This window comes from Branchiostoma floridae, chromosome 13 (assembly GCF_000003815.2).
Source record: "Branchiostoma floridae strain S238N-H82 chromosome 13, Bfl_VNyyK, whole genome shotgun sequence".
NCBI lineage: Eukaryota > Metazoa > Chordata > Leptocardii > Amphioxiformes > Branchiostomatidae > Branchiostoma > Branchiostoma floridae.
Window position 1 is genome coordinate 12,754,470 of NC_049991.1, and position 23,127 is coordinate 12,777,596.

General features: G+C 42.2%; 1 protein-coding gene across 3 annotated transcripts in view; it reads right to left on the reverse strand.

The window, feature by feature from the left end:
* Positions 1 to 162: 162 nt before the first annotated feature.
* LOC118429105 (kielin/chordin-like protein) overlaps positions 163 to 23,127 on the reverse strand; it is a 24,074-nt gene continuing 1,109 nt past the window's right edge. The window contains exons 2-53 of one of the 3 annotated variants that reach the window (XM_035839481.1): positions 22,656 to 22,795; positions 21,413 to 21,460; positions 20,994 to 21,061; positions 20,522 to 20,711; positions 19,982 to 20,107; positions 19,539 to 19,697; positions 19,253 to 19,332; positions 19,075 to 19,107; positions 18,790 to 18,856; positions 18,589 to 18,647; positions 18,349 to 18,418; positions 17,987 to 18,127; positions 17,558 to 17,689; positions 17,127 to 17,270; positions 16,800 to 16,852; positions 16,443 to 16,604; positions 15,952 to 16,089; positions 15,436 to 15,515; positions 14,007 to 14,139; positions 13,231 to 13,482; positions 12,201 to 12,440; positions 11,522 to 11,641; positions 10,990 to 11,190; positions 10,251 to 10,769; positions 9,711 to 9,916; positions 9,157 to 9,316; positions 8,765 to 8,852; positions 8,519 to 8,571; positions 8,307 to 8,379; positions 7,817 to 7,911; positions 7,488 to 7,560; positions 6,967 to 7,016; positions 6,708 to 6,780; positions 6,181 to 6,306; positions 5,927 to 5,979; positions 5,635 to 5,707; positions 5,328 to 5,416; positions 5,096 to 5,180; positions 4,929 to 4,978; positions 4,612 to 4,693; positions 4,339 to 4,394; positions 4,090 to 4,162; positions 3,747 to 3,814; positions 3,439 to 3,508; positions 2,956 to 3,078; positions 2,456 to 2,553; positions 2,023 to 2,098; positions 1,804 to 1,853; positions 1,410 to 1,470; positions 1,070 to 1,167; positions 499 to 656; positions 163 to 310 (exon numbers count right to left, since the gene is read on the reverse strand). In XM_035839481.1, the coding sequence (XP_035695374.1) occupies positions 305 to 310; positions 499 to 656; positions 1,070 to 1,167; positions 1,410 to 1,470; positions 1,804 to 1,853; positions 2,023 to 2,098; positions 2,456 to 2,553; positions 2,956 to 3,078; positions 3,439 to 3,508; positions 3,747 to 3,814; positions 4,090 to 4,162; positions 4,339 to 4,394; positions 4,612 to 4,693; positions 4,929 to 4,978; positions 5,096 to 5,180; positions 5,328 to 5,416; positions 5,635 to 5,707; positions 5,927 to 5,979; positions 6,181 to 6,306; positions 6,708 to 6,780; positions 6,967 to 7,016; positions 7,488 to 7,560; positions 7,817 to 7,911; positions 8,307 to 8,379; positions 8,519 to 8,571; positions 8,765 to 8,852; positions 9,157 to 9,316; positions 9,711 to 9,916; positions 10,251 to 10,769; positions 10,990 to 11,190; positions 11,522 to 11,641; positions 12,201 to 12,440; positions 13,231 to 13,482; positions 14,007 to 14,139; positions 15,436 to 15,515; positions 15,952 to 16,089; positions 16,443 to 16,604; positions 16,800 to 16,852; positions 17,127 to 17,270; positions 17,558 to 17,689; positions 17,987 to 18,127; positions 18,349 to 18,418; positions 18,589 to 18,647; positions 18,790 to 18,856; positions 19,075 to 19,107; positions 19,253 to 19,332; positions 19,539 to 19,697; positions 19,982 to 20,107; positions 20,522 to 20,711; positions 20,994 to 21,061; positions 21,413 to 21,460; positions 22,656 to 22,795 (5,721 nt within the window). In that variant the 3' untranslated portion in view covers positions 163 to 304. Of the gene's footprint in view, positions 311 to 498; positions 657 to 1,069; positions 1,168 to 1,409; positions 1,471 to 1,803; positions 1,854 to 2,022; positions 2,099 to 2,455; positions 2,554 to 2,955; positions 3,079 to 3,438; positions 3,509 to 3,746; positions 3,815 to 4,089; positions 4,163 to 4,338; positions 4,395 to 4,611; positions 4,694 to 4,928; positions 4,979 to 5,095; positions 5,181 to 5,327; positions 5,417 to 5,634; positions 5,708 to 5,926; positions 5,980 to 6,180; positions 6,307 to 6,707; positions 6,781 to 6,966; positions 7,017 to 7,070; positions 7,121 to 7,487; positions 7,561 to 7,816; positions 7,912 to 8,306; positions 8,380 to 8,518; positions 8,572 to 8,764; positions 8,853 to 9,156; positions 9,317 to 9,710; positions 9,917 to 10,250; positions 10,770 to 10,989; positions 11,191 to 11,521; positions 11,642 to 12,200; positions 12,441 to 13,230; positions 13,483 to 14,006; positions 14,140 to 15,435; positions 15,516 to 15,951; positions 16,090 to 16,442; positions 16,605 to 16,799; positions 16,853 to 17,126; positions 17,271 to 17,557; positions 17,690 to 17,986; positions 18,128 to 18,348; positions 18,419 to 18,588; positions 18,648 to 18,789; positions 18,857 to 19,074; positions 19,108 to 19,252; positions 19,333 to 19,538; positions 19,698 to 19,981; positions 20,108 to 20,521; positions 20,712 to 20,993; positions 21,062 to 21,412; positions 21,461 to 22,655; positions 22,796 to 23,127 lie in introns of all 3 variants that reach the window. The other 2 variants (XM_035839480.1, XM_035839482.1) reach the window with 2 other exon arrangements.

The window sequence follows — 23,127 nt, forward strand, 5'->3', positions numbered from 1 at the left end:
TATCCAGGCCTTATGTATTAGATATTTGCGGACACAAATGTTGTGACACATATTTTATGAACAATGGTGCCTGCTACAGTAGTTGGTGTAGATTTGATATTGAGGAATTCCAATTTTTTTTGATACCAGGTGACCCTGACACAAACTCACATAGACTGAGAGTTGCCTTTAATGATATCTTTATTAGCCGTACAAAATACACATTGATAACATCTGCAGAAATTCTTTAGCCTTTCAACAGCAAAATTATTTGAAGACGTGTTGTTCAAAACTGTCCTGAGATTGTGTGATCGACATTTACTCTTCAAGGCTGAAAAAGAAAGACATTTCAATGAAGAAAGTGATGGTACATGTACTACAAAAAGAAAGCAACAATGAAAATCAATGTTTATCTAAACAGAACATGATATGCATGACAGAAAATGGCCAACAAGATGAAATATACTGTGGTTGTAAATTCTTGAGTTTATGAGGGTGCACATGGGCACTATAACTTACCTCACAGACGACGGGGCTGCCCTTGGTGTTGTAGAAGACAGCCTGGCAGCTACCACAGTAGTTGGGGACGCAGACGGCGCCGGGGTAGGCCGGACACGTGGTATACCGACAGGGGTCGACAAAGCACTCCACAAGGGGCTCACCATTAGGGCATGTCTCTGTGAACAGGGAGGGGAACAGAGTAATGGTAAAGAGGATTCAGTTACTCTGTACAGTACAGCAAATTTATCATTCAGGTTCACTTTCTGTCATATATATGATTGTACAAATCAAGCAGCATTTGTTTTTTCAATGTTTGAAATCAATGTTTTAAAATTGGAGCATATCATGCTGTTATAAAATATACTTTTTTTAGCCAAATCCTTCACACTTTCAATCAAATGAGGAAAAGGATGAAAACAATGAATTATTGCAATCAAAATATGGAGTTTGATATCTAGGAAATTGACATTGCATTCAGCCTTAGCATTTCCAATGAAGTGCTCTTTTTTTACAGCAATATTTCCTTGTTAAGAGAATATTTTCTGCTATTGAAATAGGGAGTTATGTTGTAGTAGCCTATGTGACTCACCAGGCTCAGGTGTTGTGTAGGGGACAGTTGTGGTCTCAGTAGTCTGCCATGGGCACACTTGGTCCCTGGGGCACTGCCACTCACCCTTCTTACAGGTGCTGCAAACACAGAATTATGGTACAGCCATTGAAGGTATATATCAAAAAGGTGCTTAGTATAATTTTTCCACAGTGATAAGATACTCATCTTTTAACCAGTACAGTTTAATTGATTGTTAAGTTTAAGTATAAGTATATCTGTTTTACATACATAGTGCTGGCATGGTTTTCTGACAAATAAAATACAAGACTTATACAGTCATAAACATGTAGTAGTATGCAGTTCCAGTGCATGTACTTACCAGTCCTTATCAGTCTCACCATGGCGGAACTTCTCCCCAGTAATGGGGCTGTAGCAGAACTCTGCAAAAAAATACTCCATTTAAACAAAATATATCCAGCTTAAGGTCGGCATGAGCAATACAAGGTAACCTGGGTATCATCCGATTCCTACAGGGGCTACTTGCACTCGCTACCCTAAAAAAGTCTATGGGGTAACGAGTTCAAAGAGGCCTGGTAGAGATTGAGAAACTTCAATTTTTCAAACATATCTTTAAAAGTTTGCACAGAAGGCCTACTAACTTAAAGGTTCATTGATGTCACATTCTTTTTTAAACTGTAAAAAATTACAATGTTTGTCATAAAGTTTAAGTGAAAGTAAAGGTATTGTACTGAGGATATAGTAAGAACACTTACTCTCACTGCAACCCTTGCGGGTACAGGAAACACGGCCGTTGGTGCAGGTACTGCAGAGGAGGAAAAAAACAATATTTTAGAAAAGGTGGCACAGATGTATTCTATCAACATTGAATAAAAATCGAGTATGTGAATGCAGGTGCATTCAAGTCAATCAATGATCTGTGCTTTTATATTATAATAATTGCAATTCAAATCATGTGTAAAGCAAACTCTCACCACTTGTTGCAGCCCTGGAAGAACCTCTGGCCACTGTAGTACACACAGCCATCAACAGTGCAGGTTTCCTGGGGCTCTGTGGGAACATGGAACAGATGCCTCATCTATGACTATCCTGAGGGAATAACTTTGATACCTGATATTTTCTTCGTATCAACATCAGAATTAAGTCAACATTTTGACTGGTGTGGTAAGAATTAAGTCAACATTTTCACTGGTGTGGTAATTTCATCTAAAACCTAACATTGGCATTGACTTCATAAAGTCTCAAAGTCTCATTGTTTTGGTATCTAATCTAGCATCTTTCATCTGATGATCAGCAATAATACATTTTGGATCCCACTTGTCACACAAATAAATCAATGACCAAAAACCTACTGAATGGTGGCATATGGTGATGGATTAGGGAATTGTAATGAAACGTTATACCCACCAGTTATCTTCCTGGTGCGGGGGATGGGCTTGGTGGTGATGGGGGTGGGGCGGCACATCCTCTTAGTGCACATCCATTCGCCGTCCGGTGCACACTTGCTGCATTGAAAAAAAACTTATAGTTGATAAATCCGGCACCTTTAACCTTCTATCTGCTGAATGTCACATATGGCAAATGCAATGACAAAAGACTGCTGAACTATCTGTCAGGCACTTTTGTAACAGTAACACAAAGGTTAGATTATAAACAAATGAAAAGTGCACAGCTGGTTCTTCTTGTCAGAATTTATTCTCATCATTTCACTTTTCATTGTAACCTTCTCTGATATTTTGACACCGCACTAATCCAATTTTGCATGTAGCAACATTTAGCAGCAATTTTATCTGTCAATGATGCCTGCAAATGATTGATTGATGAAATGGATGTATGGCTAGAATGGGCATCAAATTTTCATTGAATGATGGTATATGTATGACAGACTCCTTGATTATGTTACTCACCACTTGTTGCAGTCAACACGGGCAGACTGCTTGGGCCTGTAGACCACACCAGTGAAGGGGTGGTAGCACTTGTCTGTGGGGCAGGTCTTCTTGGTGCACAGGGTCACACCATCCTTGCAGATGCTGAGATTTAAAAAATGGGGAGGAGGGCAAGGAGTATGAAATATTGTTTTGTATTCATCTATTCAGTTTTCCAGAAAGAAAAATTTTGAGAGGAGCCGGCAACAGGAATTTCCTCTGCAAGGCCAGCTCCTTTATCTATGGATTCTACCAAGTTGAACACAGATGACTTTTCATTTGAAACTTTGCTTTTTGTCATGATATTCACCCAAGTAAAAAGAAAGATATGACAAAACTTTAAAAAGAAAGTTGATTGACTGAAGTTACATCTGAATGAAAAAATTCTGACCCTCATCAAATGAGCTTGATAACAGGTGGTTGGTAAACATAAAAAGATGTTGTGTTGAAAATTCAGGTACATACCACTGGTTACACCTGACAAAGAACTCCTGGCCAGGCTGGTAGTAGGTGCCATTGACGTAACACTGGGTCACTGCATAGAAAATGTAATGTAAGGCTTAATCGACTTGCTGCAACAATCTCTCACACGACTATGAATACTATATCAAATTCCATTAATTTCTACATATGGAACAGCGTCCTTGCTGTATCTGCACTCTAAACAGTTGATTATATATATATATATTGTTATTTGATATATTCATGAATTGGTTTTTATTATTTGGCACACTGAACATATTACCAATGTGACATGATAAAGCTGTCCTTACCAGGGGTGGTGTAGGGGGTCCTGCACTCCCTCTCCTCCTTGCACTTAAGCTGGCCCTCGATGCACTTGCTGGAAGAGATAGGACAAAGACTTGCTCAATGGTTCATCATAAATGTTTATCATTCATTATTTACTGAGCATATAGTACATACTGTACAAACTAAGACTGCCCCTATGGCTACCTGAGCTATGGGGCTGATGGATAAATGGATGGACTGTAGTTTAACATATATCAAGTGTCTGTAGGCTTCTCATTCATAGAACTCTGTTTGCAGTCACAATATCTAGTAGCATTTTGAAAGATTCCATTGTATGCATGTTGTGTTTCATAGCCCGTGACCTACCAGGACTTGCACTGCACAGAGATCCTCTCCTCCTCATAGACCTTCTCACCAGTAGTGGGGTGGAAGCACACATCTGGTGGGGAAATAAGACATTTACCTAACCTTTATGTACTAAGTCACTCATGTTTTATTTCTTCATGATATATCAAATGTCTTAAACCTTTGGATGCATTTTGTTCTACCTTAAAAGTGCTTTAGACAGAATTGCAGAATGTTAGCGAGTTAACGACAAAGGAGACAGATGCTCACCACGGGGGCACTTCTTTGTCCTGTCCTCACAAGTGTACTCTCCGTCCTTGCAGATGCTGAAATAAAGAAAAGATAAAGTTGATTTAAGGTATGATCCTAGTCAGACTAAGGACTTCTGGGGATGTCTTGGAAATGCTACTTAGTATTATCTATGGCTCTTGATATTTTTTCTGTAAAATACTTTTAATAACTGGAACTACAGATCAAGCTCTGGTGAAGAATAAACTATGAGAACAACATAATGGGACATGTTTTCAATAACACTTCACATACCACTGGCGGCAGCCATAGAAGAACTTCTGGCCAGACTGGAAGGTGAAGTCCTTGATCTTGCAGGATTTCTCAGGGGTAGTCTCTGGAAAAGGTTAAACAACAACTTCAGTCCTTAACTTCCAGCTTTTCAAAAAAATGAGTGTTTATATATGAAATAGCCAGACTTTATCAAAGTTTTCAAACTTGGCACATTGCAAATCTGATACATGATGATAAAATGGCAGGTGGTCGGTCTACGTCTGTAGTGTTTCAATGTAATGGTGCTTGGAAGGGTAGCGGTTACAGTTGAAAGGTACTAGTGACTAATGGTTACTCACCTGGGGTGCAGGGCTTTGCAGGGCAGGCTGGGAAGCCTTCGCGGCAGACACTGAAGAAAAGAAGGGAAAGAATAGTTAAAAAGAACAAGTACAACTCAAGGATGGATCACAGAAATCAATTTGAAATTTTCATTCAACTCCATGCTATTTTAGCTTGTGCTACTTACCACTCGTTGCAGCCATCATAGAAGGTCTCGCCCTCATAGTAAGTCTGGCCCTTCACAACACAGGTAGTGGGCACGTAGGGGGTGGCTATGGGGGAGAGCAAAACCTGAATTACAATTCTCTGACTGACAAATCTGAGACAACATTAAAACCATGCAGTTTATTTCTCCATGTCTGTAAATTTCCAGCTACATAATTTGGTATTCTAATATCCAAAGATTCCAAAGTACATACTCATGGTGGGCTCATAGGTGGTAGTCTGGGCGGTGGTGGTCTCACAGAACTCCTGCTGGGAGCACTTCCAGCGACCCTCACTGCAGGTGCTGTGAAGGGAAAGTCAAAAGGCATCAATGTCGCATCTACAAATCCTGTCAATGAATGAAGTAATATTTCACAGAAACACACACACACAAACACACACATACACACACATACACAAACACACACACACACACACACACACACACACAAACACACACAATAAAAAACACATTAAACTCATAGTTTTAAGAATTACTTTTAAAAAGACTTGAAAACCTACCACTCCTCGCACTGCTTGGTCATGACTTCACCCTCCTTGTACTGAACCCCGGTGTCAGGATGCCAGCAGAAGCCTTACAAAAAATGATAGAACCTCACTGTTTATTGTGCTAAGTAGGATATTTGTGAAGTATATCTTACTGATAGAAAAAATTATGAAATGATGATAATACAATAATGCATAAATACAGTATGTTTTGATTTTTGCTGTAAAGCAGGGCTTGTCTTTTGAATACAGAAAATATAGATATTATAATTGTACATCAAGAGATAAAAGTGTAGGAATTACTTACTAGGCACACACATCATCAGAGTACAGGCAGCAGAACCATCCCTTCCGCACATGCTGTGGATGGAAGGAAAACCAGCTCATCATCAATACTAGTATTTAGATCTGACCATTAAACAATGTATATGACACAAAGAGGTAAATTCTTCCAAAAAATGGGAAATAGGACTGAACGCATCCTGACGTATCAGATCTAGACAAAAGAGAATATTTCAGACTATAGCCTAGTGATGGTAAAGCCTTCCCGAGCATACTCACCAGGTGTTACACTGGTCATAGTAAGACTGGCCAGGCCTGTAGAAGAAGCCGTCGACCTCACACATAGGTGTGGGCACCTCACAGTCCTCACGCTGGTAACACTCCATGCGGCCAGACTTGCAAGTGCTGGAAAACAAAACAAATTCTAATCACTAAAAACCACAAGACCATAGCATGTCCAGGTCAAAAGATACAAGAAATAGAATTTCTGTTGGAGTACCAAGGTCACACACCAGGGGGCCCAAAATTGACCTTGGCCTTCATCTTCCCAACCCCTACCCACACCCGTATTATCATTTTAATACATCTAGAGGTTCTATAGTTATGCTGATCACAAATATCTGGAAACACAGACAAACAGACACGCCATATACTACACCTCCATTTTTCATGGAGGTAATAATTAAGTCAGTATTGTGGTTTTAAAAGTTGTACATTGTTTACTAGGTTTAGCTCATAAATTAAAGAAAAAAGGAAATGTTTAAGATAACCATCCATGCATCCATCTCTTCTCACTGTATACTTACCATTCCTTGCAGTCCTTGGTGATAGTTTGACCTTCCTGGATCCTAGAGCCGGTCATCGGGCAGTAGCAGACATCTACATATACAACCAACATGTCATAGTTATAATCTTACTGTCTTCATGTACATGTAAGAATATACTAGTTAACAGATACTCATTATAGCTGAAGAAAACGTAATGTTATAACTGTAATAAACATTAAATTTGGCAAGTTATGATTTTCTCAGTTTGAAAGATAGACCTTGTAAAATGTGGTCTTACCGCTAAGGCATGCCATTTCAGTACAGGATGGTCCATAAGGAGTGCAAGTACTGAAAGATGCAAGAAGAAGTACAAACCATAAATGCTTATAGAATTGGCCTTACCTTGAGGGCATCCCTTAAGGGTACACCTTCCTCCATAAGGAGTGCAAGTACTGGAAGATGCAAGAAAAGTTGTGTCTTATATCTTATCTTCTTAGGCATGGAAGCTTACTATACAAAATGACATTGGATGTTTTCATGTCTGTTTCTGAGCAGATATTGACCCTATTTTCTCAACATCATTGATCTTGTGAATTCTTACAGCTGCTATAAATAAAGTAGATTCGTCATCCAATGGATAGAAAGGATAGCAATAGCTCTTAAATGATGTTATTCACTCAATAAACAAGTACTACCAGCAAGAGAAAATTTTCAACATGACTCTGTCCTTGGTGCTGAATATCTGGAGGTGACAACAGCTTTCCCGTAACCCAAAATTACAGCATGACTGTGCTAAAGTTGGTGACATACAATACTTACCACCTGTTGCAGTCATCGTAGTAGGTCTCTCCAACCTGGAAAGTGATGCCCTTAATCTCACACTGGGAGTACACTGTGGACAATGGAGGAAAGTCAGAGTTATGTCTGATCACTTTTTAATGATTGAAGGTAAAAACGACTTGTATACCATAGGGCATAGATATTCAGACAATCAGAAGTTGTTATCAAAGGTAAGAAGGTAATGGTTAGCATTTTCTATGTACAACTACTTTCACCCTTTGTTGTGGTTTTTACTTTTATTACAGCAACATTTGATTCAATTCTACGCAGCAATACAAGGAAATGCATATTTGATGAGTGGCACTGACCAGGGGTGGTGGGCTCAACAGTGGTGGGCTCAGCAGTGGTGGTCATCTGGCAGTCCTCCTGTGGGATACAGGCCCACTTGCTGTCCTGGCACATGCTGGGATAGAGGGAGAGCAACCTTCACTCTACATTCTGAATACTAGCCACATGTTACACAATATAGGTTAACCCAAATTAGTAAGAGTATACATCACATCTTAATCATGTTAGTACCCCTCACTCAAATAGATGGTGATACAGATACCATGGATATAATAATTCCAATTACGCTTTGTCTCTCTACAATTTCTTTTAAACACAAACATTCATGCATGGCTAAATGTTATATGAATGTGATGTGAAGCTGTTAATATTATGTCATATCAATAGTAACTCAAAACAAAATTTAAGACATTTTCTAAAACAGGATTAATGCTGTTATTGTTAAGATACAGGTTTCTTTTATGAAAAAACAAAGGTTTTCTTATAAAAGTCAAGTGAACTTGGACTGACCATTCCTGGCACTGGTGTGTGCAGACCTCTCCTGGCTGGTACTTGATGCCAGTGGTGGGGTGGTAGCAGACATCTGTGGGAAGACATGGCAGAGTTACTTAGCGCTGTTCAAAGATAGTTCAGGAGTGGAGGTGAACAGTGCTCCTCCATCGTAAACCACCACAATCATGAAGAAAATAACCTTGATCAGTTTCAGCAATGTTGTAACTCACCACTGGTGGTGCAGGGCAGGATGGTGCACATGGTCACTCCCTGGTCACAGATACTGCAGGAAAAAAATGTGATTATAGTTTCCAATTGAAAATGATTGTCTATTTGTATTATTCTTCAACTGTTAATGGACGTCTGCAGTAGTAACAATTCTCAAAAAGGGGTTTGCAACTTTAAAAAGGTTTTTTTAGGACATAGTATGTAATGTAGAAAAAAAGTCTGGAAGTAACCAGTATGTCTGTACCCACCACTTGTTGCACTCCTGGTAGAAGGTCTCACCCTGCTTGTAGACGAAGCCATCAACAATGCAGGAATCCTCAGCAACAAACTTGCGGGCTGAAATAAGATGATTGTAATGAATAAATAGTTTGAAACGCTAGAAGCAGATCAATCTTATATCTAATCTGCCCTGTCATTGACTTGGCTATCCATTATAATGGTTGCTGAATTTTTTGTATGGTCATGTTTTTCTTTTGCATAAATACTATACAATGTACCCGGTATTTTGAACAAGATGGGTGGTGCTACAGAATTTGGTCTATTGTCAATGAGTAATCTCCTGAATAAAAGATGTGAAGAAGCAATCTTATCTCATCAGAACTATTATGTCAAGCCTGAGGATAAGCTATGAGTTACGTACTGATGTAAGGGGTGCAGTCGGGGGTGGTTCCCTTGGTAACAGTGCCGTGGATCTCATCTCCCTGGGGGGTGACGCAGTAGCAGATCCTCAGGTCGATGTTGCACTGGATGGGGTAGAAGGTGCCGTCGGGCTTGCAGCGGGGGCGCACAGTCCTGAACACCTGCAGAATTACATGGCAAATACAGTAGAAGACAGTTAATTGCACAATGGATTACCACACACTTCTGTTAATTGCATGGAATCTAAAATCCCGTGGTGGTGCGGTTCAGTTGGATAACTAATTGCTTTGTTGCACCACCGGGATAAATGCACGAAATATACTGGCAAATGGCTTCTACTGTATAAAAACATTGTTATTCAAACAAGTTTCATTCCAATCGTAGGAATGATATTTGGTGATGTTCTCAAAAGCTTTTTGTCTAGTTCATTCATGGATGAATGGGGAAATAAAAAACTACATTGTTAGCAAAAGTCTAATTGAGTTCAAAACTTGGTGTTGAATGTCCAGCATGCTGATACATAAAAATGTATGTATAAGTCTTCACAAAACGAACCTGAGGAAGAGTCTCAAAAATCTCCAGCTGGTCCCAGCAGTCCAGGTAAGGGGAGGTGGTGGTGTACTCGGTGGTCTGGGTGTACTCTGTGGTGGTCTGGGGAGTGTACTCGGTGGTGGTCTCAGGGGTGTACTCAGTAGTGGTCTGGGGAGTGTACTCAGTAGTGGTCTCGGGGGTGTACTCAGTGGTGGTGTAAGGGGTGTACTCTGGAAAGTGGTACATACAAGATGACTGACAAATCTTATGAACTAATATCAATGGTAAGTAACTTTATGCTCATGTTCACTTACTATACTGGGGTTAATGAAATTTTGCTCATCAATACATCTCCATCTTAAAACCTTAAAGTCCATAGTTTGATAGCTTGATGATAGAGAACTATAATTGCGGAAAAAAACAATTTATGAACATTTCTTAACACGTTATACATTATGTCAAAGATATCATTTATGACTGCTCAGTACTGCTTTACAAGTTTACAAAAATACACTGAATGAGATGATCTATGATTATGCAGAGTATGATAATGCAGTGTAGTACCAGTGGTGGTGGCGTAGACAAAAGAGCAGTCGGGGATGTCGACACCGAAGACACGGGTGCCGGGGATCTCGTAGCCCTTGGGGGTGGCACAGAAGCAGTACCCGTAGGTGTCGTGGCACTGCAGGGGGGCGTAGCTGCCGTCGGGCTCACACATGGGCAGGAAGTGTCCGGGGCTGGGGATGTACTGCCTCTGCTGGATCACACAGGGGGTGGGGGAGCAGGTCTCGCACACACACTGGGGGGTGGGGGTGGTGCACTCCTCACCCTGGCAGAGGGAGGGGTCGGGACACTCCTCACACACGCAGGGGGTGGGGGTAGGGAAGGGGGTGGTGCACTCCTCTCCCTCACATGGGGTGGGGGTGGTGCATTCCTCTCCCTCACATGGGGTGGGGGTGGTGGTAGGGTAGGGGGTGGTGCATTCCTCACCCTGACAGGGGTAGGGGGTGGTACATTCCTCACCCTCACAGGGGTAGGTGGTGGTGCACTCCTCTCCAACACAAGGGGTAGGGGTAGTTGTGGCTGGAGAGACAGAAGAAAGAAACGCTGTAATTTATCTTTGACTTTCACGAAACAAACTAATCCTTTGCTTAGATAAATGTTGAGTAACAAAGTGAACATACATGCACATACATGTAAACCAGTGGCAACCCCCACATTACCTTTATGCCCAAACTATATATACTTATACTGTATCTATGATATATAGCCACAGTAGCTTCAGCTACTTATGTCTACTTACTCATCCAGTAAGTGTCACAGTCAGGCACGGTCCTCTGCTCGTAGACCTGGAACATGGACTCCCTGTACATGACACCCTTGACGGGGTGGACACAGTAGCACACATCCTCCTGGCACTGCAGGGGCTCAAAGGTGCCCTCCTCCGTGCACTTGGGAGTGAACTTGCCACGGCTGTACTCCCTCATCTCCCAGCACTTAGGGTCTGAGAATCAAAGAAACATGACCAATGAAGTTGTCTGAATCTAAAAATGCATGGTAACTTATTTGCTGTTTTGTTATGTTGATTTGCTTGCTGTTATACATCCAAGGGGGGAAACAGGAAATTAGGAAATATTTGTATCTCAATTAAGGTTCTTCAACACTACTTGTAAACAGACAGCTTTGAATTCACTCATGTTTGTGGTTATTCTGATACAGCTAAATTTCCTTCTTGTATTTTAAATGCTTTAGATGGGCTGTCAAAGTTGATCAGAACTTCTGTATTTCTTTCCAGCTACCAATGGACACAAAATTTAACACTTGTTGATACTTACAGGGAGTGGTCTGGGTGTACTCTGTGGTTGTAGCAGTGTACTCGGTGGTAGTGGCAGTGTACTCAGTGGTGGTCTGAGGGGTGTACTCAGTGGTGGTGTAAGGGGTGTACTCGGTGGTGGCTGTTTCAGAAAAAAAGGAAGTTAGTCCGGCATTCCATATAACGGCCTCATGGCTTGCTGAACAACTCAGTTTATGTAACACGAATTCACAATTTTGTTATTGTTGATTGGTGTAAGGGGTGTACTCGGTGCCGGCTGTTCCAGAAAAAAAGATCAGAAGTTGATTTGCCATTCCACATAATGGCCACATGGTTTGACGAACAACTCAGTTGATGTAACACAAATTCGCATTTTTTTTTTAAATCTTGATTCTTAGACAGAACGCTTGTTTATGACATTTGCTTCGAGATGGTTACCATCTAGCTTGATGAATAACTGTTACAGTTCTACGTACAAACATTTGCCAAGGTTTAGGATTGTGTTCTTACTGCAAAAGCGCCAACTAAATCGGCTACATATAGTGGCAAGAAGCAGAACTCCAGTTCGAAGCACTGAGGAAGATGTCTGACAGACATCAAAATGTCAGCACGTGAGAGACATTCTGGTTGTACAAAAGTAATCTCCAATAATTCCTATGTTCTACCAAGCTGATGAAATTATTTTGGGAAGTTCTGCGTACTGTAGGTGGTGCAGTCAGGAGTGCCCTGTCTGAAGTGCCTGACGGTTCCCCTGATCTGGAAGCCGCGGGGGTCCACACAGTGGCAGTACTTGGTGGTGGGGTCACACTGCAGGGGGGCAAAGGTGCCGTCAGCCAGGCAGGTGGGGGTGTAGTGGCGGGGCTGGTTCCTCACCACCTGCAGGAGCTTCAGGCATGGGGGCACCTCGTAGTCAGGGTACTCAGTGGTGGGGGTGGGGGTGGCTGAGGGAACAAGATGGCAGATAACGTCATTAAAACTAATTATCAATAAGAAATCTGAGAAAAACACTTTTTTCTGAGAATTAAGACTTAGTAACGGTAAGTTTAATGGGCACTAAAATAAGGTTCTTAATCTTTACAGTTCTTCATTTACCTTATCTCCTCCTCAACATATCAATTATTTGCACTCTCGTTTCAGAAAAAAAACGTGTTCTTGCTGTAGAAACTGGAGCAACTGATCTCCCAGGTCGTAGGTCGCATCTAATTAAATGCTTTGACCTTTGCCCAAACCTTCCCCATTACTAATTTGATTTCCCTACAGGAAGTAGTTTTGGCTTGGTTTGGTTATACAGATCTCCATTTGTGACTGATATGTCACTATTCTTCCTGGAGTCCAGGTGATTTGTGGAGAATCACCAATTCTACACGGAAGGATTTGCACCATCTCACACCGCACCATCGCACGTGTGGGAGTTCTTTAACGTGCCTGGGGTATGGCTCTCCCCATACACGGGACCTCCATTTAACGTCCTATCCGAGGGACGGCCCTAGTCGAAGCTAGGTACTCATTTTCACCTGAGTAAAGTGAGGAAAGTCGTGTAAAGTGCCTTTCCCAAGGGCACAAGATCGGTGACACGGCAGCCGGATTCAAACCCACAACCTCTCGGTCACGGGCCGAACATGCTGCCGCTGCGCCATGCGGTCCCACAGATGTACACAGTAGTTAGTACACTGTTTCTGTATAAGAGTTTACCTATAGATAAGGCAATGTTTTTCACTATTTTCTACACACCATAGATGTACTCCTCGCAGTTGGGCTTCTCCTCCCAGGAGCGGACCAGAGTCTCGGGGATGATGGTGCCCTCGGTGGGGGTGACACAGTAGCAGTAGCGGCTGGTCTTGTCACACTGCAGAGGCTCGAAGGTGCCGTCCTTCTGACAGGTGGGCTTGGTCTGGCTGCGGCTGCGCAGCTCGTAGCACAGAGGGGAGGGGGTCCCAGTGGTGGTGTACTCGGTGGTGTAGGGGGTCACTGGGGTGGTGGTCTCTGTAAAAGCATATAGAATGTTTATTGTAATTCTCATAAAACTTCAACATAAAACCATATTAATAGAATGAGTTTTCAAAGCAATGGATTTAGTAAAAAAAACTGTGATACAACAAGACCATAGCATATCCAGGTCAAAGGATACAAAAAATGGTATTTCTGCTGCAGTACCAAAGTCACATACCAGTGGGCCCAAAATTGGTCTTGACCTTCATCTTCCCAACACCTACTCACATACCAAATATCATCTGTAATCCATTCAGAAGTTCTTGAGTTATGCTGACTACAAAAATCTGGAAACACAGACAGACCAAGGAGCTTTTATCAGGCTGATAAAAGCTCATTGGACAGCGCACAGACAGGCACACCCACAGTTATTCTACATTTTTCATGGAGATGATTTAATAGTTATATCTATCTTCTGCTGCTCTGACTTTGAGTGTTCCTTCTCATTTGCAACAATATCGGATATGCATAGTGCTGCCAGTCTGTTGCTGTTATCAAAGAGTTGACCATGAACATACCGAAGAAGGGGGTGCAGTCAGGCAGGCCTTGGCTGACGTGCTGCTCGGTGCCCTTGATCATGTAACCCTCCTGGTCCACACAGAAGCAGTAGCCGTTGGCGTGGCACTGGGTGGGGTGGTAGGACCCATCAGCCTGGCGGGTTGGCGGAAACGGCTGCCCGGTCGGTCGGCGGAAACCGCTGCCCGGTCCGGTCCGGAGGTTAGTTTTGGGGGTTTCGGGTATTGCATACAGCAGTGTAAGTGAAGTAAACAAAATGCCTGCTTAAATATTCCATAACGGTTGTTAGATGTTGCTACATGTTCAAAGGAAGCTGGCCAAATTACTTATCTTTAAAAAAAAAATTAATTTGACATTTCTTGGTAAGATTGTCCCATCCCCAGCTGCTACTTAGAACGTCCCCCAGTACAGAACATCAGAAGTTCGCTACGTCAAGGTTGGTCAGAGTGGCGGGTCTTTGATCTAGTATCATATGTACCGCGGGCGCCGGCGACAAACCAATCAATTTTGACAGCACTACCGGGCCGAGCTGTCTGACATGTCTGAGGAGAAACTATCTCTTAAGAACTGTAAAAGAATTCAAATTTAGTTAAATTAATACTAAAATGTACATTTACAAATGCATGGATTAATTTTTTTTGTGTCAGATTCTGGTTTAAACTAATGTAGTCAATTATATATTAATTATGTGCGATGTTTTCACATAATTTTGTTACTTCACACGAAAACAGCTCCACCGTAGTCTTTTCAACATGAATGACTCATACTCTGATCAATGCCCACATCTTATTTGTCTAAAGCTATTCCGAAGAACAATTAATAATAAAGTTTACTACTGTCCCTATTAGAAGTGCCTCACACATATCCACGTGGCCACACACACTGCGTATTTTGGGGTCAACGACCTAACTTTAATATGCGCTGCATGGAATGCCGAAAACTTCCGATGAATCAAATCAATCCAACCTACAGTTTCCCATTTCAGAGTACATGTATATAAATACAAAATTAGTGTTGGGGATTACATTTTTGAAAAAAAAATCAAGGCGCTAATCATGAGTGCCAGGTATACAGTTCTCGAACAGGACCTTCGTTTCTGTAACCTCTACTCGAATACCAAAAAGCATTAAGTTCTTACAGTGAGGACACGGCGCGGCTCATTATCGGCAGCACTGAAATCTGGTGTTCACCGAAAACATTACGCCGTGTTTGCGTTTTCGAATTTCCGAAACTATGGCAATGTTTGCGATATTAGTACTACTGTAATTTGTTGGGTCAGCCTACATGAGAAATGCACTTAAATTACTCCTGCGATAGCAAGCCATCTTGTTTATATTTGGTATACTCGAAACCCCCAAAACCAACCTCCGGACCGGACAGGGCAGCGGTTTCCGCCGACCGACCGGGCAGCCGTTTCCGCCAACCCTCAGCCTGGCAGGTGGGCACGAAGCCACCGGGGAAGGTCTTCCTGGTCTGGAGGAGCCTCAGGCAGGGGGGAACAGTGGTCACACCTGTGGTGAAAAAAAAAAGAAGACTTAAATCAAGGACGTTGCTTAAATGTCCTAGGATATTTGATCTTGTAGGCCAGCTGGGAGAAAGTTAGGTAACATTATGAAACTAAGATGACGACACAAAAAAAGGGAGATGAAAATATTCAATATTAGTAACGTTACACATTTTGAAAGTAAGAATATTTTGTGAAATGTGAGAGATATAATTATTCATACAATTATCCATACAATTATACAGCCTAACAACATTATAATGCTATAAAATGGTGAATACGAGTACAGTAAATCAATTTTGATACAAAAAGGTAATATTACATGTTGAATGACTGAATTGTCATTTAAATGATTGAAATATAAACAAATTCAAATCTATTTGCTGGGGCAACGTCGGAAGGCAAAACGTTTTAACATGTGAAGGTAGGACATTGCCACTCACCCTCAGTAGTGTAAGTGCTGGACTCGGTGTACTGGGTGGTGGTCTCAGGGGTGTAGGGAGTGGTGGTCTCGGTGAAGGGAGTGTACTCGGTGGTGGTCATGTACTGGCTGCAGTCGGGGTAGCCGAAAGTCAGGGTATCTGGAGAGACGGAGAGAAGACGCAAGTTTTTGAGCAAATCTCGTAAACATCTTCATGTCTTGGCAAGCTAGTTTTTGACCTTTGACCTCAGCATCTTGGTCCTGATTACCCAAATATTTGTCATACTTTACGCTTAACGATATATGTCACCGTCGAACCGTTACAGTTTTATACAAATTGAAAATCGTAATGTTAGTTTATTCAACTTTCTGTTTATTCTGTGTATTGCATGTATCTACATGTACTTCATAGTAAAATATAACAGACTAACGTTACATAATTAACATACCTGAGAATATTACTTCAATATGTTATGTCATATTATGTTTGACATATATGATGTTAGTGCCTACCCTTGATGCGCTGCCCAGTGGGAGTGACGCAGTAGCAGACACCCAGTTCCTTGTGGCACTGCTCGGGCTGGTAGTAGCCGTTAGGCAGGCACTTTGGCGGGAAGGTTCCCTTCAGCTGGCGGCTGCCGGTCTGGTACTTAACCAGCTCTTGGGTGCAGGGGCCTGGGATAGCAACAAAACTTAGTGTTAAATTTCTAGGCATTTTGAGACTTAAATACGAATTCTCCACCAATTTACAAATGAAAATATCACTTTCATGAGAAGTCATTATGAAAGATAATCATTCTTTTTAAGAAAACTTAATCAGAGGTTAGGTCATGTGAGCTTGGTATACCAACGTTCCGGTAAATGACTTACCAACGGGACGGCAAGGGGTCGTAGAGCACTGGATGATTCCAGCGTTGCAGGTGCTAAATAATGAGTAGATAAGTGTTGGTAAAGAAACAAATCTTCTTATCTTCAGCATACAACATAACGAACAAAATTACATACACGCGCGTTCTGCCAAAGTAACCAAACGTTGGATCTATGCAGCATGACACAAGCAAAATTTTCATGAAATTTTGTTGAGAGCAACAGTCATCATTGCAGCAGCGCAGTGCATACAGAACAAATACATGTAGTAAGAAAACACAATACATCTTCAGTGCCATTTATCAGGAGTATTGACAAATGTTATTTTACCAGATGTTGCAGTCCTGAGTGAAGATCTCGCCGGCGCGGTAGGAGGTCTTGGTGGTGCGGTTGTAGCAGGTGGTGTGGGTGGGGTAGGGCACCTCAGGGGCGCAGTACTTGCGGGTGCAAGACCACTCACCATCGGTACAGATGCTGAAAGAAGTAAATATTCTTTTTCAAAATTTTTAAAAATGCAAGAAAGACAGAGCTGTAGAAAAAATCTACAAAAACCATCAAAGAATTACTTAGACTTGCTTCCATTGCTCAACAATCGCACAAGGTACAGTGTAAGGCAACCAATAACAACTACTAGCTATATATAGACAAGACTACGAGGCTACATACAGAACAACATGATATTATCGCTAACAGTGACATGACAATATTATCGATGACATGAGCGTAACAATTTCACACCAAAAATTATTTCTCCGACTTACCAAGTGTTGCATCCCTGCTGGACAGTCTCGGTGCTGCGGTAGGTCCTGCGGCCCATGGTGCAGGTCTTGGGACGGCGGGGCTCGGGGGTGCAGGGCTTGCGGGTGCAGTCCCACTTGCCGTAGGTGCAGACACTTCAGGTTTGGGAAGCACAGACTCAAATCAGCCGCAGAACCCAATAGTTTGCATTTATGTATCTTTCAGAATATCATTTAACGTTGTTTTTTTGTGTTCAACACTTTTAAGTCAACTCCAAACTGGCAGATGCTGGAGCTGGACTTTTAACAGGCAGAACAGTGACCAACGCTAACACTTTCTGAGTCCAGCGTTTTGAAAGCTTGTACTACTTTCCTGAACAACACCTGAACCCCATGATAAAGGTTTAACAAAGAAAAGTTTGATAGAGAAGAATTGGATTTCGTAGTACACACCAAATGTTGCAGTCCTTCTGGAAGGTCTCGCCCTCCTGGAACTCGTTGCCGCGGCGATCGTAGCAGACCTCCTGAGTGGTGGGCTCGTAGGTGGGTGGGCAGATCATCTTGGTGCAGCTGAACTGGCCGTCCACGCAGATGCTGAAGAAAGAAAATACAATCATCATATATCTTAGATTCAAATAGTGGCCGCACTTCGAGAAATTCCGGTTTTGTGTGAGACAATTTCTCATGAACAACAAAAAGAAACATATCTACCAATGACACAGGTGCATGCTAATTCAAGAGTATTAGAGTACATAACCTGTAGCGACTGAAGTGGATATCACATGATATTGTAAATGCTACTAAGACGACCGTACCAAGTGTTGCATCCCTTCTTGATGGTCTGTCCCTGCTGGTAGATCTTTCCGCGAACGGTGCAGACCTGGGCTGTAATGTGGACAGAGCAAAGAATACGTTGAATGTGAATTGTTGTAGCAGAAAACGGCAACTACAAGGGTTTTGTAATGAGAACAGCAATCATTCTATATCTTCCATCTACCAGAATGTAAGGCAACTGTACGGATTAGGCAAACCGCGAATCTGAAGATGACACTTACGCTTGCTCTCGCACTCGGGCTTCCTCTCACAGGACCAGCCACCCTTGGTCTGGCAGGTGCTTTAGTCACGGTGAAAACAAAATTAGAACAACGTCAGCATTTGTGAAGAGGTTGATTTAACAAAAGAATAAATTGCACATGCAGAGTCGAATGATTAAAACTGAAAGTGCCGATGAACACATGAAGCCAGTTTTGACTAACCAGATCTCGCAGCCGATGGTCTTGACCTCTCCAATCTCGTAGAACTCAGACCCGTAAACACAGATATCTGCAAACAGAAAATCAGGATATCGATGAAGCACCGGGTACATTACTTTTGACTGTTGAATGGGACAATTCTTAAAGGTGATCCCCATCGGTCTAATCATATTTGACATATCTTTTTTTCGGTAAAGATGATATGACAATGTCGTGGCCACAGGAACCAGGTCTTGCTCATATATACATCTGACGATACAGAATGTCGAGGCTAATTGAAGTACTTACCATCATAGGGGGTTGTGGTGACGGGGGTGATTGCTGCAAAGGATATAAAAAGTCACACTTAGTAAAATGCTTCAGTGATTGCATAAAGTTTGAACACGTCACTATCATGGAAGAAATGATCGTATACATAAGGAATACCAGCAGGTGAAGAACTATTGACTAAAAGAGTTGAACGTACGTGTGGTGGTGGGGGTCTCGGTGGTGGTGTACTCACAGGGAAGCTCGTCACAGGCCCACTTGCCGTTGCTCAAGCACTCGCTGTACACATGACAAATTAATATGATTATACGCATAAAGAAAGTTATATATCAAATGTTATGATTTGTGGTGATGAAGATAAAGATATCTTAGTTACCATTACAAAGTTATGCATAGACGAGTCATCGTGTTGAAGATTTTCGACATAACTAGCTTGAAGTCTTTGTCCAGATATCTTTAACGGTTGAGCCATATCCTAGGCCTACCATGTCTGGCACTTGTCCCTGGTGTTCTGCTGGACGGTCTCACGGGGCATAAACTCCTTGCCCTGGTAGGTGCAGATCTTGCCGCGGCCCTGGGTCTTGCAGGGGCAGAGGAAGCGCACGCGGTAGTCCTGGCACCTCACGGACCTGTCCTTCTGGTACCTGCGAGTACGAAGCGGGGTTGATTTGCATAAGACTGACTGGCAGTACATAAGTAGGCGTTCTCATGGAGGACATAACAGACTTATTCGCAGAAAAATTCCGTACCTGTTGGATCCGAATGTAATTCTGCAACGTCGACGGAAAGTTAGCCTTTTTGTTCTAAGATTTCTGCAAAGGTTGACTACTAGTAATGTTTTAACTCTTGGGCTTCCTGGCGCTTTGTTCACAAATGCTAACATTTAAATGTATCTTCATGATCATGTCTCTTTTTCCAATATTCTCACCTGTTGTCACAGATGAGACCGACGCGGCGGTCACAGGTGACGTTCTGGGTGGTCTGGCGCAGGGGGACACCGGCGGATGTCTGGCACTCAATGGCCTCGGGGACGGAGTGCTTGCAGATGCCAATCCTGTGGGGGGAAACACTCTGTTAAAGGCCTGGTGTTGTAAACATGGCTGTGGTACGTTCCTGTCTTTTGTTACTAAAAGAAAAAAAATTCTTAAAGCTAGATTTTTTTACCACAGGCCCTCCAGCTCTACCTCATCGAAGTGTCTCAACATATTCATATCCCCTCGAAATACAGTAATCCTGGATCAAGTTCGCATTTTGGATACGGAACATGACTGATGAAGGGCGGCGAGATCGACTGAAAATTCGTGGTGAGCGTAGAGTCTTTTTTTTTAAAACAAAGCTCAAACTTTTCAACAAAAGAAGAGAACGCTCTCGTCATTGATTACAGACGTGATAGGTAATTCTTGCACTTACCAATTATTGCATTAAGTTTGAATATATGTCCAATTAAGGATAATAAACGGTCACTCACTCCTTCCTGAGGCTGAAGATGGTCTCGAAGTCACCCTTGCCGGTGTGCGGGACATCGTTGTTGATGTACTCGGTCCAGCACAGGCCCTTCTTCACCTTCTCGCAGCGGGGACCCTCCAGCCCAGGCTGGCACTGGCACTGGTCAGGGGCGACACAGACACCGCCGTTCTGGCACTCCTTCCTGCAGACGGCTGTCATGGAGAAAACACCCATAAGTGACCAACTGTGAGGAAACGTTGAGCCATAGCCTTTTTTTTGTGAATTGCCGAAGTATGACCAACTATGACTCGCGAATCCAGTTCAACAATTTCATTTGAACCGGAGTCAGCGTTTCGGTCTTCTACTTCCCTACGTACGGCTGTAGAAGACATCGTGTCAGATCAAACTGGATTAAAACTTTTAACTTGTAAAAACAACTATCTAAAATCTTAAGAAGATGATGATAAGGCATCTGAAGATGGGAGACCACTTACGAATCTGGCATCCGGTCTCAACATCGCCAGTCCAGCCCCTGCAGCACTTGTAGGCGGTGATTGGTTCTCTGTGAAGTGTAAGTTGGGTTTATGAACTTTCAAGACATAGCATACTACGGGAAGGTCTTAAAGGAATTGATGATAAGGTGCAGAAGATAAGGCCGAGCAAGCTGTTTTGTCTTACAGCAACGTCCATGTGAAGTATATGAACGGGTTACCGTACAAAGGTAATGATAATGTTGTTACTTTGACTACTTTTCCATGCACGTGTCCAATTTATTAATAGTGGCAAAGGTGAAGGTCACAGCAAAATGCGTAAAGTTATCGGTACCGCCAAAACTTTCTTACACAACAAACCCATTAAATGTTTGAATGTGCATTTCATATATTGCCTCAATCCATAAAGGTGCCAAACCTACCTCCTGCCGTGCCTGGGTGTCTTGGTATAGGAGCAGACCCTCCCGCTCCTACAGTGTTATGAGAGACATGAAATATTATTGTATCAGGTAGAAAGCATGCTTCCAATACAAAAATTCCTAATATTCATAGTACCCTAGATGGATTCAGCAGTGGTGTGGGAAATGCGACAACTATCTTGCCTATAGACATAGGCATGTTGAGGTTAGAATGTACTAGACGGATCGGTCGATTGGATTCGACCTTGAGTTGACAGCCACGTGATTCCCATTTCTTACACTTTCAATAAGACAGGCTGTTGGAATGATTTATTAGTTTTCGATGGCCAAAGTGCAAATAACCTTGGCAATTAAAAATGAAATCTTCGAGTTGTGTAAACACCGATGTGTCATACTGTCAATTATGTCAATTGAAGCTGGTACGGGGATTTCAATGTGAGTTACATAAGACACATAAGACGAATTAGCAAAGAAAGAGCTAGAACGACATCGGATCAAGAAACCTTTGCTCAGTAAATCAAAGGTTATGCACATGTTTGTTAATCATAGGTTACAGCGCTGTAAAGTCCATTTGGGGGGCGGTGAAACGTTTGCTAAGTGAGTTCAAAAGTCCGTTTAAAAGGTTCCAATCTCGTAACGCAAACAGTTCTTGCATCATGTTGAGATAGTTGTCTCGGAGATTGAACACCTGGATGGACACAGGGTGCTACAATCGCTCGATTTGTGTATTTAACTCCCGCTGAGTTCTACACGCCCAACGATACATTTCACGCATACATGTAACAGTTACCTGAGGGAGGTTTGGAAAGCACATGCAGAGTAGGATTCCATGTAATATCCTCAAGAGATGTACATGACTCTATCTATTCTAGCCCGGGCGAAGGATATTTAACTTACTTCGCTTGTTGTTTATTCAACATTTCACGCATACTGTAACAGTTACCTGAGGGAGGTTTGGGAAGCACATACAGAGTAGGACTCCATGTAATATCCTCAAGAGGTGTACATCACTACTCTATCTATCTATCCTCGTATTCAGTCTTCGACGAAGAATATTTAACTCATTTCGCGTGTTGTTTATTCAACATTTTAGCCTTATCAGATATTCACGAATAGCCAGCAAATATCTACCATGTTACACAAGCCAAAGAGTTGCCGCCGCAAGATATACGCGATGTTTAAGACACAGATGTTTTGTTAGTTTTCTTATTAATCTGTGAGCTACACAGAGAGGATGTGTCCGTACCAGGTTGGGTCGGTGGTGTAGGGGATGTCGGTGGTTGTCATGGTAACCTGTGTCTCGGTGGTGGTGGGTTCCTCCTCCCACTCCCAGTACTTGATGACCTTGGCTTGCGCCAAGACGACGAAGCACAGAAACAGAAGCACCTGTGGGTAGATTCGCGCGGAACTTTTATAGACTTGAACTAACTTTTTGGTCAATATAACTTTATTGCGCAACAATTGTACATAGTACAAAGCATGGCACCTACTAATACAAAACTACTGTATACATAACTATAAGGTTAATCTACATGATACAAAGGTGCATAAGTATGGGATGGAAATGGTCTTTTACAATCATTGGAGGGATTTCTAGCGTCTAGACAGTCTTTGATATATTTTCCTATGTATAGCATGCAGGGGTATCACAAAGTCATAATATATTTGAATGGAGAGATTTTCGATGATTTAAACCTATTCGTATTCACAGTAAGTAC